Raw genomic sequence first — 14,443 nt, 5'->3', positions numbered from 1 at the left:
TGAGAGAGTGCTGCACTGTCAGAGGGTCAGTACTGAGGGAGTGCTGCCCTGTCAGAGGGTCAGTACTGAGGTAGTGCTGCACTGTCAGAGGGTCAGTACTGAGGGAGTGCTGCACTGTCAGAGGGTCAGTACTGAGGGAGCGCTGCACTGTCAGAGGGTCAGTACTGAGGGAGTGCTGCACTGTCAGAGGGCCAGTACTGAGGGAGTGCTGCACTGTCAGAGGGTCAGTACTGAGGGAGTGCCGCACTGTCAGAGGGTAAATACAGAGGGAGTGCTGCACTGTCAGAGGGTCAGTACTGAGGGAGTGCTGCACTGTCAGAGGGTCAGTACTGAGGGAGTGCTGCACTGTCAGAGGGTCAGTACTGAGGGAGCCCCGCACTGTCAGAGGGTCAGTACTGAGGGAGTGCTGCACTGTCAGAGGGTCAGTTCTGAGGGAGTGCCGCACTGTTAGGGGGTCAGTACTGAGGGAGTGCCGCACAGTGAGCGGGTCAGTACTGAGAGAGTGCCGCACTGTCAGAGGGTCAGTACTGGGGGAGTGCTGCACTGTCGGAGGGTCAGTACTGAGGGAGTGCTGCACTGTCGGAGGGTCAGTACTGAGGGAGTGCTGTACTGTCAGAGGGTCAGTACTGAGGGAGTGCCGCACTGTCAGAGGGTCAGTACTGAGGGAGTGCTGCCCTGTCAGAGGGTCAGTACTGAGGTAGTGCTGCACTGTCAGAGGGTCAGTACTGAGGGAGTGCTGCACTGTCAGAGGGTCAGTACTGAGGGAGCGCTGCACTGTCAGAGGGTCAGTACTGAGGGAGTGCTGCACTGTCAGAGGGCCAGTACTGAGGGAGTGCTGCACTGTCAGAGGGTCAGTACTGAGAGAGTGCTGCACTGTCAGAGGGTCAGTACTGAGGGAGTGCTGTACTGTCAGAGGTTCAGTACTGAGGGAGTGCTGCACTGTCAGAGGGTCAGTACTGAGAGAGTGCTGCACTGTCAGAAGGTCAGTACTGAGAGAGTGCTGCACTGTCAGAGGGTCAGTACTGAGGGAGTGCTGTACTGTCGGAGGTTCAGTACTGAGGGAGTGCTGTACTGTCAGAGGGTCAGTACTGAGGGAGTGCTACACTGTCAGAGGGTCAGTACTGAGGGAGCGCCGCACTGTCAGAGGGTCAATACTGAGGGAGTGCCGCACTGTCAGAGGGTCAGTACTGAGAGAGTGCCGCGCTGTCAGAGGGTCAGTACTGAGGGAATGCTGCACTGTCAGAGGGTCAGTACTGAGGGAGTGCTGCACTGTCAGAGGGTCAGTACTGAGAGAGTGCTGCACTGTCAGAGGGTCAGTACTGAGGGAGCGTTGCACTGTCAGAGGGTCAGTACTGAGGGAGTGCTGCACTGTCAGAGGGCCAGGACTGAGGGAGTGCTGCACTGTCAGAGGGTCAGTACTGAGGGAGCGCCGCACTGTCAGAGGGTCAATACTGAGGGAGTGCCGCACTGTCAGAGGGTCAGTACTGAGAGAGTGCCGCGCTGTCAGAGGGTCAATACTGAGGGAGTGCCGCACTGTCAGAGGGTCAGTACTGAGAGAGTGCCGCGCTGTCAGAGGGTCAGTACTGAGGGAATGCTGCACTGTCAGAGGGTCAGTACTGAGGGAGTGCTGCACTGTCAGAGGGTCAGTACTGAGGGAGTGCTGCACTGTCAGAGGGTCAGTACTGAGAGAGTGCTGCACTGTCAGAGGGTCAGTACTGAGGGAGTGCTGCCCTGTCAGAGGGTCAGTACTGAGGTAGTGCTGCACTGTCAGAGGGTCAGTACTGAGGGAGTGCTGCACTGTCAGAGGGTCAGTACTGAGGGAGCGCTGCACTGTCAGAGGGTCAGTACTGAGGGAGTGCTGCACTGTCAGAGGGCCAGTACTGAGGGAGTGCTGCACTGTCAGAGGGTCAGTACTGAGGGAGTGCCGCACTGTCAGAGGGTAAATACAGAGGGAGTGCTGCACTGTCAGAGGGTCAGTACTGAGGGAGTGCTGCACTGTCAGAGGGTCAGTACTGAGGGAGTGCTGCACTGTCAGAGGGTCAGTACTGAGGGAGCCCCGCACTGTCAGAGGGTCAGTACTGAGGGAGTGCCGCACTGTCAGAGGGTCAGTACTGAGGGAGTGCCGCACTGTTAGGGGGTCAGTACTGAGGGAGTGCCGCACAGTGAGCGGGTCAGTACTGAGAGAGTGCCGCACTGTCAGAGGGTCAGTACTGGGGGAGTGCTGCACTGTCGGAGGGTCAGTACTGAGGGAGTGCTGCACTGTCGGAGGGTCAGTACTGAGGGAGTGCTGTACTGTCAGAGGGTCAGTACTGAGGGAGTGCCGCACTGTCAGAGGGTCAGTACTGATGGGGTGCTCCACTGTCAGAGGGTCAGTACTGAGGGAGCGCCGCACTGTCGGAGGGTCAGTAATGAGGGAGTGCCACACTGTCAGAGGGTCAGTACTGAGGGAGTGCCGCACTGTCAGAGGGTCAGTACTGAGGGAGTGCTGCACTGTCAGAGGGTCAGTACTGAGGGAGTGCTGCACTGTCAGAGGGTCAGTACTGAGGGAGTGCTGCACTGTCAGAGGGTCAGTACTGAGGGAATGCTGCACTGTCAGAGGGTCAGTACTGAGGGAGTGCTGCACTGTCAGAGGGTCAGTACTGAGGGAGTGCCGCACTGTCAGAGGGTCAGTACTGAGGGAGTGCCGCGCTGTCAGAGGGTCAGTACTGAGGGAGTGCTGCACTGTCAGAGGGTCAGTACTGAGGGAGTGCTGCACTGTCAGAGGGTCAGTACTGAGGGAATGCTGCACTGTCAGAGGGTCAGTACTGAGGGAGTGCCGCACTGTCAGAGGGTCAGTACTGAGGGAGTGCCGCACTGTCAGAGGGTCAGTACTGAGGGAGTGCTGCACTGTCAGAGGGTCAGTACTGAGGGAGTGCCGCACTGTCAGAGGGTCAGTTCTGAGGGAGTGCCGCACTGTCAGAGGGTCAGTACTGAGGGAGTGCTGCACTGTCAGAGGGTCAGTACTGAGGGAGTGCTACACTGTCAGAGAGTCAGTACTGAGGGAGTGCTGCACTGTCAGAGGGTCAGTACTGAGGGTGTGCCGCACTGTCAGAGGGTCAGTACTGAGGGAGCCCCGCACTGTCAGAGGGTCAGTACTGAGGGAGTGCCGCACTGTCAGAGGGTCAGTACTGAGGGAGTGCCGCACTGTCAGAGGGTCAGTACTGAGGGAGTGCCGCACTGTCAGAGGGTCAGTACTGAGGGAGTGCAGCACTGCCAGAGGGTCAGTACTGAGGGAGCGCTGCACTGCAGGAGGTGTCGGACTCTTCATTGACACATTAAACCAAGACTCTGCCTGCGTGGCAGCACAGCGGTTAGCACAGTTGCTTCACAGTTCCAAGGTCCCAGGTTCGATTCCCGCTTAGGTCACTGCCTGTGCCCCCCGTGTCTGCGTGGGTTTCCTCCGGGTGCTCCGGTTTCCTCCCACAAGTCCCGAAAGACGTGCTGGGAGGTAATTGGGACATTCTGAATTCACCCTCTGTGTACCCGAACAGGTGGCGGAGTGTTGCGACTAAGGGCTTTTCACTGTAACATTGCAGTGTTAATGTAAGCCAACTTGTGACTCTAATAAATTATTATTACATTAGCACTACAATGAACTGACTGATATTTTGAAGGAGAGGAGTTCCCTCTGGTGTCCTCGTCAATATTTATCCTTCAACAAATATCAGCACAAACAGATTATCAGGTCATTAACACAATGATGCATATTTACAAATAACCTGCTGGATTCCCTACATTTCAATACTGAAATTTCAAAAAGTAATTTAATCGGGCGGTGGGCGGTGCAGTGGTAGCACTGCAGTCTCACGGCGCTGAGGACCCGGGTTTGAATCCCGGCCCTAGGTCACTGTCCGTGTGGAGTTTGCACATTCTCCCCGTGTTTGCGTGGGTTTCACCCCCACAACCCAAAGATGTGCAGGGTAGGTGGATTGGCCACGCTAAATTGCCCCTTAATTGGGAAAAAAAATAATTGGTTACTCTAAATTTACGAAAAGAAAATCTTTTTAAAATACAATTTAATGCCCGTGAGGCAGGTTGTGATGTTGTGAAAGATACTGTGGGAATGTAGTCTTCCTAATCTCACACCTATTATATCTGGAATGATGTGGAATATTCCCCCCCAGCCAGCCTTTGCATTGCTCTTAACATGGAGGTGAATGGGGGGGGGGGGGAAACAATGGTGTTTTTCTGTTGTTCTGTTGCATTGCGTACGGCAGTCACAAATGGAAGGCAGTCTCTCTCTAACTCTCACCTTCCTGTGCTGTTGACAGATGGAAGTGTTGGATGAGACATTTTCCCACAGTGAGGCGGAAATAACTGACGAAGAATTTGAGGGAGACGGGGATTACGAGGAGACCATCCTTGCGGACTGGTGGCAGGAACCAAGGGAAAAAGGAGATTTGGATGACGCACCGAATTAGAGTTTGATTGGACGATGCGGCTGATACCCGGGTGTGGCTCCCAAGTTCAGTTTGGTGGCCAAAGATTATGAGTTGAGAGAGAAATTAGTGTGTTTTTACATGTCTGCTATGCTTTACACTGGGCAGGGAGAGATGGAATGTTTAGATGACAGAGAAAGCACACGTACCGGAGGTGCTTGAAGTTGAAGGAAATGTTCTGAAATGTCGCTGGTACTGTTGTTCCTTGAAAGGTCTAAATCATTGCTTCCTCTGATCAGGAAATGGGCTTCAGAAGGAGAACAAACAAGCTATCCCAAGAAACAAGTGCCAAATTATCCCAAATCACACTTCCTCAATCTTGGAACCACAATGAATCACCTTCCATTCACCCACAATTGGCCTCACTTTCCAGTCAGTTTTTAAAACTATATTGACTTCTCTTTAGAGCAGGTTGCATCATGTCACTCTGAGTTCCCTGTGAAAGAGCCCAGCTTGTTGGATCTCTGCTCTGTCCCACCGTCTACACTGAGGACTGTGTAGGGATTGGAGCACCCAGTTCATTTTTCCAATTAAGGGGTAATTTAATTTTTCCAATTTAGCGTGGCCAATCTGCCTACCCTGCACATCTTTGGGTTGTGGGGGCGAAACCCACGCAAACATGGGGAGAATGTGCAAATTCCACACGGACAGTGACCCAGGGCCGGGATTGAACCTGGGACCTCGGCGCCATGAGGCAGCAGGGCTATCCACTGTGCCACCATGCTGCCCTGCAGTTTAAGAATTTGAATTCAGCCTTTAAAATCAGTAACTAAAGTGCGGCATGTGGCGCAGTGGTTAGCACTGGGACTGCGGTGCTGAGGACCCGGGTTTGAATCCTGGCCTATGTCAATTTAATGCTAACCCATCCCAGCTACAGTCTCCCCACCCCCTTGTCCTTATAATGTCTCCCTTATAGTCTCTCTGTGCCAACTCATCACAAACGCCATGTGTCTATTTATAACCTCACTATTTAAGAAACACTCGCAAATTTAAAAAAAAACAATACATTGAGATCCCTTTAACTAACTTAACTGCTTATGAAAACAAACGTTTCACTTAAGTACTTAATCTCTTATGAAAACAAATATTTCTATTCTGTAATCACTTGGAGCTGTCAATCAAACTGCACATTTATCAGGCATTCCACTGTAATAATGCTAAGTTGTTAAACCGGTCATACAGCATAAATCCTATAATGACCATCCTCATCTCAATCAGCAGACAGAGTAAATTATTTATTTTTATAAGTTTACAGTACCCAATTGTTTTTCCAATTAAGGGGTAATTTAGCGTGGCCAATTCGCTTACCCTGCACATCTTTGGGTTGTGGGGGTGAAACCCACGCGGACACGGGGAGAATGTGCGAACTCCACACAGACAGTGACCCAGAGCCAGGATCAAACCCGAGTCCCAGTGCCATGGGCAGCAGTGCTATCCACTGCGCCACTGTGCCGCCTAACAGTCAGAATAGCAAGCACTTTTTAAAAAAAACTCCACATTAAAAAATCCAATCCAAAAAATAAAGTCCAACATAGTTAAAGCCTTAGACAGCTTTGGCAATTCCAATAAGTTTTGGCAGTTCCAATGAGCTTTTGACAGTTCTTTCTGTTCTTCAGCAGCTATGATATTTTCTTTGACAGCTTGATAGTGATTTGACAGCTTGACAGTTCTTTGACAGTTTGAAATAAGTTTATGCATTTTTTTTGCACACAATCATGTCTACTGTTAGCAACCCCAAAGAGCTCCGACCTCTCCCAGAGATGTCTCAGGACCATATCCAGAGGGGTACATTACCTATCCAGTACCATGGCTATCTAAACAAATTCACAAGATTCAGACCTGCTCCTACCTGGTCTCGTTTGCACACTGAGTTTAAGACACCCACTTCACATGTGAGTGGAGGTAGCTGCTGATCCATAGGGTAGCTGCCTTCCATGAACCACGGATGTGCAATATGGAACCGGTCGTCCCCCACCAGGGGCTGTTTAGCACACTGGGCTAAATCGCTGGCTTTGAAAGCAGACCAAGGCAGGCCAGCAGCATGGTTCGATTCTCATAACAGCCTCCCCGAACAGGCGCCGGAAAGTGGCGACTAGGGGCTTTTCACAGTAACTTCATTGAAGCCTACTTGTGACAATAAGCGATTTTCATTTCATTTCATTTCTCATTACCGGGGTTTGGGAATGGGATTTCAGGATTTGGGCGTCTGCTGTCATTTTCACAGAATGCCTCTCTGCGGTAAAAAATTAGGCTGCAATTAATGTTCCAAGAGGAATATTACTTTACTTCAGTTCAAATAGCTTAAAATGTTAACTCTGTTCTTCTCTTTCAGCAAACGATGTCAGACCTGCTGAGTATTTCCAACACTTTCTGTTTTGCTTTCAGGTTTTCAGAATCCAGGGTATTTTCTTTAAGGGATAAACGGAGACTTGTACTGTATTCTTTCTGAAGCAGCTCTGTGACAAGCTCGTTGTTGTAATAAACCATGTCAGAGCTTGCATCCACAGAATTCTGCAGCAAAGACGGAGGCCATTCGGTCCGTCGTGCCTTAGTTAACCTTTGAGAAAGCTATCCATTTAATCCCACGGCCCCTGCTCCATCTCCAAAGCACTGCACATGTTTTCCTCTTTGATACGTATCCAAATCCCGGTTGTATTTGTGCCTTTTGTTCTCCACAGGGGAATATCCTGGTCTCGTGCCTTCAGTGGGAGGGGTAGGGATGTGGGTGGGAGGGGTACTGATGTGGGTGGGGGACCGAGCTGATGTACAACAAAGTGATAAGGTCCAAGATAACAAACATGCTGAGTTTGTAACATGTTGGTGATTGGTGTGAAATGGGAATAACATCATTGAATCCACCGAGGCTGAATGGATTTCTCAGACTCGGTATTTCTCAGAGATGTGAGTGAGTTATCCCTGTGCAGGTCTCCAGGGAAACAGACAAAATTGGATCACGTTTGACTGGCAGTTTTTCCTAATGCCAATGTTTTTATATTTAATAAATGAAAAATCTTCAAATGAAATGGGGAGAATTTTTTTTAATGGCCTCAATCTCCTGGGTTTTTGTTTTCAACAATAACCGAGAGAATAATCTCTATTTAGTGGCGAATTGGCAAACCCGCCTGGGCTGTGGCCTGTTTGTAAGGAGCTGCTTTGTGATGTGGGACACAGGTTGTGTAAAACGACTAGACTAGTCGGTCTTTCCCTGTTGGTTTTGCTGCAAAGTGGATATTAATTTAATAAAAGTCAGATTTTGTATTTAAAATTTAGAGTTTGTTCCGATTTATTTTCTCTGTTTCAAAATGGGGAGCTTCTGACAGAAGCTGATCCTGTGAAGGTGGGATCACCTGCTGCAAGTTTCCTTATCCAAACTGTCCAAAACCATTCCTTCCTCATGCACAGTGACTCTCACTGCCGTACACATCCCACAAACACGAAACCCTCACCGGACACCCAAAACCTTCAGCAAGTCTCACCGGATACAACATGGAGTGGGAATCCTTTTTTAAAAAATATATTTCATTTTTTTCCAATTAAGGGGCAATTTAGCATGGCCAATCCACCTCCCCTGCACATCTTTGGATTGTGGGGTGAGATCCACGCAGACACGGGGAGAATGTGCAAACTCCACACGGACAGTGACCCAGAGCCGGGTCGAACCTGGGACCTCAGCGCCGCGAGGCAGCAGTGCTAACCACTAGGCCACCGTGCTGCCCCCTGAACAGGATCATTAAGACCTGAGAATGATCTGGTCATTATTATTTACAGTCAAAACCCAAAGCACAATGTGTCCCGTTACATGATGTCGATGATTTTAAAGTTGGTGTTTTTTCTGACAATCTGCCTGGCTTTCGTGTTGCGCAAAAGTGATCTGACCCAGAAGTCTCCTGTCTGGACCCAGTTCTCATTGTGTCTCTCTCCTTTGTTCTGTAAACCCTTCCTCTCTGACCAGACTTTTGGTCATAATGTCAATTTTTGACTGATAATTCTCTTGTGAAAGGCCTTCGATGTTTATTGTGTTAAACACAAGATGCTGTTGATTAAACATGATTTCAACTTCCCAAACGTTAGGGGAATCGAGAACAATTTAATGTCACTAAATGAGATTCTCTAAATGCATCCTAAAACAGGATCGATCTTGCTGCTCTGTGTGATTTAGCTGCTAATCTCGGTGGGAGAGGTTCCCTGTTCTGGGTGGTATTCCCTGCAGCCACCAGGTGGTGATATATACCAGGTTTCTCTGTGCTGCCACATTCAGCTGCTCGAAGCTCATCATTGACAGAGAACAGTACAGCACAGAACAGGCCCTTCGGCCCTCGATGTTGTGCCGAGCATTGTCCGAAGCCAAGATCAAGCTATCCCACTCCCTGTCATTCTGGTGTGCTCCATGTGCCTATCCAATAACCGCTTGAAAGTTCCTAAAGTGTCCGACTCCACTATCACAGCAGGCAGTCCATTCCACACTCTAACCACCCTCTGAGTAAAGAACCTACCTCGGATATCCCTCCGATATCTCCCACCCTGAATCTTATAGTTATGCCCCCTTGTAACAGACTCATCCACCCAAGGAAATAGTCTCTGAACGTCCACTCTATCCCCTCATCATCTTATAAACCTCGATTAAGTCACCTCTCATCCTCCTCTGCTCCAAAGAGAAAAGCCCTAGCTCCCTCAACCTTTCCTCATCAGACCTATCCTGCAAACCAGCCAGCATCCTGGTAAATCTCCTTTGCACCTTTTCCAATGCTTCCACATCCTTCCTGTAATGAGGTGACCAGAACTGCACACAATACTCCAAATGTGGTCTCACCAGAGTCATGTATAGTTGCAGCATAACCCCGCGGCTCTTAAACTCAAGCCCCCTGTTAATAAACGCTAACACACTATAAACTTTCTTCACGGCTCTATCCACTTGAGTGGCAACCTTCAGAGATCTGTGGACATGAACCCCAAGATCTCTCTCTTCCTCCACATTCCTCAGAACCCTGCCGTTGTCCCTGTAATCCGCATTCAAATTTTTCCTACCAAAATGAATCACCTCGCACTTATCAGGGTTACACTCCATCTGCCATTTCTCGGCCCAGCTCTGCATCCTATCAATGTCTCTTTGCAGCCTACAACAGCCCTCCACCTCATCCACTACTCCACCAACCTTGGTGTCATCAGCAAATTTACTGTCCCACCCTTCAGCCCCCTCCTCCAAGTCATTGATAAAAATCACAAATAGCAGAGGACCCAGCACTGATCCCTGTGGTACAGCACTGGGAACTGGACCCAGCACTGATCCCTGTGGTACAGCACTGGTAACTGGACCCAGCACTGATCCCTGTGGCACCCCGCTGGGAACTGGACCCAGCGCTGATCCCTGTGGTACCCCGCTGGGAACTGGACCCAGCACTGATCCCTGTGGTACCCCGCTGGGAACTGGACCCAGCACTGATCCCTGTGGTACAGCACTGGGAACTGGGCCCAGCACTGATCCCTGTGGTACCCCGCTGGGAACTGGACCCAGCACTGATCCCTGTGGTACCCCGCTGGTAATTGGACCCAGCACTGATCCCTGTGGTACACCGCTGGTACCTGGGCCCAGCACTGATCCCTGTGGTACACCGCTGGTAACTGGACCCAGCACTGATCCCTGTGGTACGCAGTCATTGTCCCCATTGAGGCTTCAGTGAAGATAGCCACCAGCTGCAACCTGCATTGCCTCAGCCGTCTGACGAACATGCTCTGTGACGTTGGTGATTGAATGTAATGAGATGTGTCTTCATGCCACAGAGTCACTGTCTGCAAGCCTGCTGGTGACCACGATGAGCCCCTCTTTAAGCTCTGAAGACACATTGACACCTGCTCCAGCGTCACACCCTCTCTGTGAACCAGGCACCGGCTCAGATACTCCAGAGGGCATTAGGTCGTTGGCTCCACAGGCGCACCCAGACGGAGCTTGTTCATTCTGCACCAGGCAGAAGTCAACCGGCAAAGTCATCACAGCCACTGGGACAGCAGGCAGCCTCCAGTGCCGCTGCCAGTGCAGCCTCCAGTGCCGCTGCCAGTGCAGCCTCCAGTGCCGCTGCCAGTGCAGCCTCCAGTGCTGCTGCCAGTGCCGCTGCCAATGCAGCCTCACGTGCAGCCTCCAGTGCCGCTGCCAGTGCAGCCTCCAGTGCTGCTGCCAGTGCAGCCTCCAGTGCCGCTGCCAGTGCAGCCTCCAGTGCAGCCACCAGTTTAGCCTCCAGTGCCTTTGCCTGTGCAGCCTCCAGTGCCACTGCCAGTGCAACCTCCAGTGCAGCCGCCAGTTTAGCCTCCAGTGCCGCTGCCAGTGCAGCCTCCACAGGGCCCCCTTTTCCCAGAGTCAGGTTGTGAAGGGTGCAGCATCCTACAAAGTGTGCCACACGGCGTGACACATGCACTGAGGGAGTGCTGCTCTGTCAGAGGGTCAGTACTGAGGGAGTGCCGCACTGTCAGAGGGTCAGTACTGAGGGAGTGCCGCACTGTCAGAGGGTCAGTACTGAGCGAGTGCTGCTCTGCCAGAGGGTCAGTACTGAGGGAGTGCTGCTCTGTCAGAGGGTCAGTACTGAGGGAGTGCCGCACTGTCAGAGGGTCAGTACTGAGGGAGTGCTGCTCTGTCAGAGGGTCAGTACTGAGGGAGTGCCGCACTGTCAGAGGGTCAGTACTGAGGGAGTGCCGCACTGTCAGAGGGTCAGTACTGAGCGAGTGCTGCTCTGCCAGAGGGTCAGTACTGAGGGAGTGCTGCTCTGTCAGAGGGTCAGTACTGAGGGAGTGCCGCACTGTCAGAGGGTCAGTACTGAGGGAGTGCTGCTCTGTCAGAGGGTCAGTACTGAGGGAGTGCCGCACTGTCAGAGGGTCAGTACTGAGGGAGTGCTGCTCTGTCAGAGGGTCAGTACTGAGGGAGTGCCGCACTGTCAGAGGGTCAGTACTGAGGGAGTGCTGCACTGTCAGAGGGTCAGTACTGAGGGAGTGCCGCACTGTCAGAGGGTCAGTACTGAGGGAGTGCTGCACTGTCCGAGGGTCAGTACTGAGGGAGTGCCGCACTGTCAGAGGGTCAGTACCGAGCGAGTGCCGCACTGTCAGAGGGTCAGTACTGAGGGAGTGCCGCACTGTCAGAGGATCAGTACTGAGGGAGCGCCGCACTGTCAGAGGGTCAGTACTGAGGGAGTGCTGCACTGTCAGAGGGTCAGTACTGAGGGAGTGCCGCACTGTCAGAGGGTCAGTACTGAGGGAGCGCTGCACCGTCAGAGGGTCAGTACGGAGGGAGTGCTGCACCGTCAGAGGGTCAGTACTGAGGGAGTGCCGCACTGTCAGAGGGTCAGTACTGAGGGAGTGCTGCACCGTCAGAGGGTCAGTACTGAGGGAGTGCCGCACTGTCAGTGGGTCAGTACTGAGGGAGTGCCGCACTGTCAGAGGGTCAGTACTGAGGGAGTGCTGCACTGTCAGAGGGTCAGTACTGAGGGAGTGCCGCACTGTCAGAGGGTCAGTACTTAGGGAGTGCCGCACTGTGGGAGGGTCAGTACTGAGGGAGTGCCGCACTGTCAGAGGGTCAGTACTGAGGGAGTGCCGCACTGTGGGAGGGTCAGTACTGAGGGAGTGCCGCACTGTGGGAGGGTCAGTACTGAGGGAGTGCCGCACTGTCGAAGGTGATGTCTTTTCGGTGAGGGTTTATATCGAAAGACCCTGTGGCCTATTAGAAAGCAGTGACTGGAGTTAAGGAAACATCAAAAGTTGTCAATCATAGACAGCATTTTTGGGGAGTAATGGGTAATCTGACTATCACATTTACTTTGCAGCTGCCTTTATCTCATATCCCAGGCCAGTCCCTGGTTGAGTTTGATAATTAGATTTCATCAGCTGGATTTAAGGTGGTTTTTCACGATTCTTGATTCCCATTTCAAAAATTAAATTTCTGCCCCCACCTCCCCACCCACCCTGATACTCTGGGATTTCTCTGGGGTCCAGTCTTGCTTAGCCATTGGTCAGGGACTCTGAGCTTTGACTGATCAGGTCTGGAATGTTCTGTGAAGGATGGCTCTGGATCTCTATTGCCCAGAGGGACATCACTGACCTATCAGGAAAAACCTGACCCAGACCGGTCTGCAGCCACACTCACAGGGATGGGAATGTTAAAGATTCAAACAGGGTCACTCACCTTCACCTGGACGGTGGAGCTAGTGCCTGTCCTCTTGCATTCTCACCTTATCTGTCAATCATTGCTATGATGTGGGGATGCCGGCGTTGGACTGGGGTGAGCACAGTAAGAAGTCTTACAACACCAGGTTAAAATTGCTATCTCATTGTCCCGGGGTTGGAGAGAGCGATTGAGGAAGGGAAAGAATTGTTCCCGTTATTTGTTGATCTCTCTGCCCCTCCCGAAGGGGGAGCAGCGAGTACAGCAGCTGGATGTTCCAGCTCCAGTTAGGCAGAGAGAAAATGTATTGTCATGAATTATTCCACCAGTTTAATGTTGTGCAGCAACCATTTATTGTCAGCCCATTGCAATTAACGCTGACTCACTGCAGGACAGTATCAGCTGCTGTTCACGCAGTGGGATATCCAACGCTGGAGGCTGAATCCTGCCTGGCCAAAGACACACTTTCCGTTGGGGGTCAGTGAATTATGTTGAGAAGCTGGAACACTGAGATGAGCAGGGACTGGAGTGCAAACCTGGGTGAAGGAAATCCTCCTTAGAAAATGAGAGTGTGAATTGGCAGGATGGGCAGACAAACAAAGCTGCACTTTTAGTGATCTCTGTATCTGTACATAAGGGGTTAATGTGTCAATACAGTCAAATGATTACTACAGGGCAACACAAACAGGGATTATAAATACAGGGAGAATAAATACAGTATTCTCCGGCGTCGGTTTTCGAGCGGGGGCGGGGCTGTGGATCACGCTGTGCCGGGTATGGGGCTGTTGCCAGCAGCGCCCCCCTCCCCGGCAACTCTCCGGGCCCCGATGAGCTGAGCAGCCGTCGATCTCTGGCCAGTCCCACCGGCGTCGGTCGGACATGGTCCCACACGCCGGGACCTGGCTAGGAGGCCGGCTGGTGCGGTCCTCGGGGGGGGGGGGGGATCCGGGCCCGAGGGGGGGGGGGATCCGGGCCGGGGGGGGGGGATCCGGGCCCGGGGGGGGGGGGGGGGCGGGGGGGGGATCCGGCCCGGGGGGGGGGGGGGATCCGGCCCCAGGGGGGGGGCCCCATGGTGGCCTGGCCCACAATCGGGGGCCACCGATCTGTGGACGGGCCTGTGCCATGGGGGCACTCCTTCCTTCTGCGCCGGCCCTTTTGGGCACCGCCATGGCCGGCTCGGAGAAGACACCCCCCCCCGCGCATGCACTAGAATACGCCGGCCGGTCTGCGCATGCACTAGAATACGCCGGCCGGTCTGCGCATGCGCGGAACCACGCCAGCGGTTCTGCGCATGCGCTAACTCGCGCAGGCCCATCGGCGCCTGTTGGCATGGCGCCAACCCCTCTGGCACCGGCCTAGTCCCCGGAAGTGTGGAGGTTTCCACAACTTCCAGTCGGCCTGACGCCGGAGTGGTTCACGCTGGTTTTTACGCCGATGTCGAGCCATCGCGGAGATTCGCGCCCCATAAGTGTAACGTTAGGGCAGCACGGTGGCCTAGTGGTTAGCACAACCGCCTCACGGCGCTGAGGTCCCAGGTTCGATCCCGGCTCGGGTCACTGTCCGTGTGGAGTTTGCATATTCTCCCCGTGTCTGCGTGGGTTTCGCCCCCACAACCCAAAAATGTGCAGAGTAGGTGGATTGGCCACGCTAAATTGCCCCTTAATTGGAAAAAATAATTGAGTAATCTAAATTTATTTAAAAAAAATAAGTGTAACGTTAGCGCAGAGTGCAAGTATAATATTCATAGTTTAATCTAATTCTATTTTGTTTAATTTAACTGCTAGTAAAAGAATTAAAGAATCAAACTCACAAGTTAATTGGTTAG

General features: G+C 52.3%; 2 protein-coding genes across 6 annotated transcripts in view; one reads left to right on the top strand and one right to left on the bottom strand.

The window, feature by feature from the left end:
• The window catches only part of LOC119954524 (cartilage-associated protein-like), a 30,856-nt gene extending 25,029 nt beyond the window's left edge, over positions 1-5,827 (top strand). For 4 of the 5 annotated variants that reach the window (XM_038779819.1, XM_038779821.1, XM_038779820.1 and 1 more), the window contains one exon: positions 4,311-5,827. In XM_038779819.1, coding sequence (XP_038635747.1) covers positions 4,311-4,460 — 150 coding nt within the window. In that variant the 3' untranslated portion in view covers positions 4,461-5,827. The remainder of the gene's footprint in view (positions 1-4,310) is intronic. The other variant, XM_038779822.1, reaches the window with a different exon arrangement.
• LOC119954522 (peptidyl-prolyl cis-trans isomerase FKBP10-like) overlaps positions 1-14,443 on the bottom strand; it is a 102,926-nt gene that overhangs the window by 73,923 nt on the left and 14,560 nt on the right.

Source organism: Scyliorhinus canicula, chromosome 19, assembly GCF_902713615.1.
Source record: "Scyliorhinus canicula chromosome 19, sScyCan1.1, whole genome shotgun sequence".
Classification (NCBI taxonomy): Eukaryota; Metazoa; Chordata; class Chondrichthyes; order Carcharhiniformes; family Scyliorhinidae; genus Scyliorhinus; species Scyliorhinus canicula.
This window is presented reverse-complemented; position numbering and strand designations above follow the sequence as displayed.